This window comes from Lactuca virosa, chromosome 4 (genome assembly GCF_052849685.1).
Source record: "Lactuca virosa cultivar CGN04683 chromosome 4, Lactuca_virosa_CGN04683_v6, whole genome shotgun sequence".
NCBI lineage: Eukaryota > Viridiplantae > Streptophyta > Magnoliopsida > Asterales > Asteraceae > Lactuca > Lactuca virosa.
Window position 1 is genome coordinate 135,260,508 of NC_136429.1, and position 2,559 is coordinate 135,263,066.

General features: G+C 31.8%; 1 protein-coding gene across 1 annotated transcript; it reads left to right on the forward strand.

Annotated features, from left to right (window-relative positions):
• The first annotated feature begins 312 nt into the window (after positions 1–312).
• LOC145168511 (uncharacterized) lies at positions 313–2,298 on the forward strand. Its single transcript, XM_079087306.1, has 3 exons — positions 313–538; positions 1,538–1,603; positions 1,986–2,298. Exons 1-3 carry the CDS (start codon positions 491–493, stop codon positions 2,031–2,033), a joined length of 162 nt encoding a protein of 53 aa, XP_078943432.1. The 5' UTR covers positions 313–490; the 3' UTR covers positions 2,034–2,298.
• The last annotated feature ends 261 nt before the right edge of the window (positions 2,299–2,559 follow it).

Genomic DNA, 2,559 nt, shown 5'->3' on the forward strand with positions numbered 1-2,559 from the left:
TATTGACTCATGTTCAAATCCTGACACCACTCAGCCCTTGTGGCCATGGAGATTCGCCTGCAGTGACTCCAGGACATGAGGCAAAACTTCATGTTTGCAACGGGGGATTAGTCGGTACGCGAAAACTGGCCCAGAAATCCTCGTTAGGGAAGTTCCCTTTCCAAAAAAGTATGGCAGCACACCCATAAATCTAAGCAATAAACTCCATCCAATAAATCAATCTAAGGACGATTTACATGTTTTTGGCTTTAATCCATCTTTCATTCGGGCCGCTTTAGTTTTTCGATTTAATAGCCCGAACCACCACGAATGTTGCATACCCCGACTAGATCTCGCTATGGTAGACATGACCACACCTGATTACAAATTATACCGTAAACCCACAAAACAAAACATCTGATGCTGCGAATTCTTCTAGGGCTTATGACCTGCGACTGATCTCTTCATTTACTCTTCCATTTCCCGATCAACGATTGTGCACATTTTCCCGATGGCGCCACCGCCCGGCCTTTACTCCGGTACCAGCACCTTTGCTTTGGTAAAAATCTTCACAGTTTCCGCTCATCGATTTAAACTCCGGGACTGTATATTTATGTGTTTTTTTGCGTCGATTTCGTGCAAAATGTTTGATTTAATTGCTTTCCTCTACCTTTAGTTTATTTGACATGAAAATAAATGTTATTATTTGTGTGATCTGTCTTTCAATTGATTATCACGAGTTTAGCGCTTCATGTATTGGTTCAATTTTGATTTGATCTTGTTTGTTTGTTTCTTTCTTAGATTTGCAGTGATTGTATTTTCAAAGAGTTATCAGCATTTGAAACATTAAAATCGATGTTCTGTTGCATAGAAAACATTGTCCATTTGTCCTTTCGAAAATGATAAACGCAAATTCCATCTTATGATAATTGTGGAGTTTGTATAGATTGTGGAAATGTAAATTCACATGGTAACTTTGATATTTTGTATAAGAAATCTAAAATCATTTTTTTTTTCTGAAAGCATTGTTCTTTTTTGCATTTCTGTAACAACTATTGCTAGAATGCTTTCCCATTTTATGCACCAACATTTCATTCCACAAATGATTATTTATGCAACAATGTTTCACTTTTTTATTAAATTACGCAACAATGTTCGTTTTGTTTTACCAATTTATTCAACTTAAACGAATTATTTAGCCATATTTCAACCGGTTATATTGGTAATTGGTAACATATTTTGGTTCTACAATGAAACGACATGTATAATTGCATATTTTATATTAAAAACCACTTTTGTTGCATAAAATGGGAAAATGGTTATTTGTTGTTACACAAATGTGCATTTCACTTTAAAAAAAATGTTTTACTTGCAATGAATATCCGAAATACTATGGTTCAAAAAGTCAATCGTTACACATTTTGCAAAGGCATATTATGGTTTTGGATTTTTGTTTATATGTGATATAAATGCTGTTCTTTTTGTTGGCTTTATCTGTTTTTTTTTTTTTATTTCTTGAGTCATGGGATTAAGATTAATTTGGATCTTGATATTATAGGTGGCACGTGTGTCAGCCTTCTCTTTTGGAGTAGTTTATGGTAGCATCAAGCTCAAATACCTTAAGGTACTGGTACCTTTCTTATCAATTGATTTCATGTTTCTATGTGTTAATAGTTGTAGTTGAATTGTATCAATTATCTTTCTTGATATTTATGCCCTTATCAATTTGGAAGAGTTGAATTGCTATATTTTATTGATTTACCTAGTAATTGTAATATTTTATCGATTTAGTGGCTAAATTGATGGAAGTAAGGTATACTTTTATGTATTCTAACATTTTTCTAAACCGGTTAAAAATTAAAATATAAGCATTCATGTTTTATCGGTTTAGCGCTTAACTAATAATTTTTGTGCTGTGATTTTTTTAAATAAAATTTTAAACACCATTTTATTGATGCTTGTTAATTGTTATGCTTTTTTTTTTATTTTTTATTTTTTATTAACAGGCGAAGGCAAAGTCACAAAGAAAAGCCGAGGCAAAGGCACACCACTAGAAGAAGTAAAATATGAAATAATTCTTTCGGTTTTTTATAGATATGATTTTGGTTATTTTTTGGGTTAGAAGTATATTTTTGGTAGAAAATAATAAATAGTTGAGAACTTGAGATTTCTATCGATAGGCAAGAAAATGTATTGAATTTATATCATCGGGTTAATGCATCTCGATGCACTTGTAGTTTTTGAATTGATATTTGTTGTGATCTCGATGCACTTGTAGGTTTTGAAAATAATAAATAGTTATCTGTGTTTACCTTATTATTTTCATCTTTAGTCTCTTTATTTAAAATACTTAGAGGTTGTTTGATAGTTAAGTGAGAGAGACTCACTCTCAAGTTCTAACTAAATTTGTTGTTTAGTCTATCCATTTAAGATACTTAGAGATTGTTTAATAGTTACTGATTAAGTTTATTGGGAGAGATGATTGAGTTTTATTGGGTGAGAGGCCTGAAATATGTCTTTAATTGAAACTATGTTGTTTGATTATATCTCTAACTAAATGTGCTAAATGCTCAATATGAC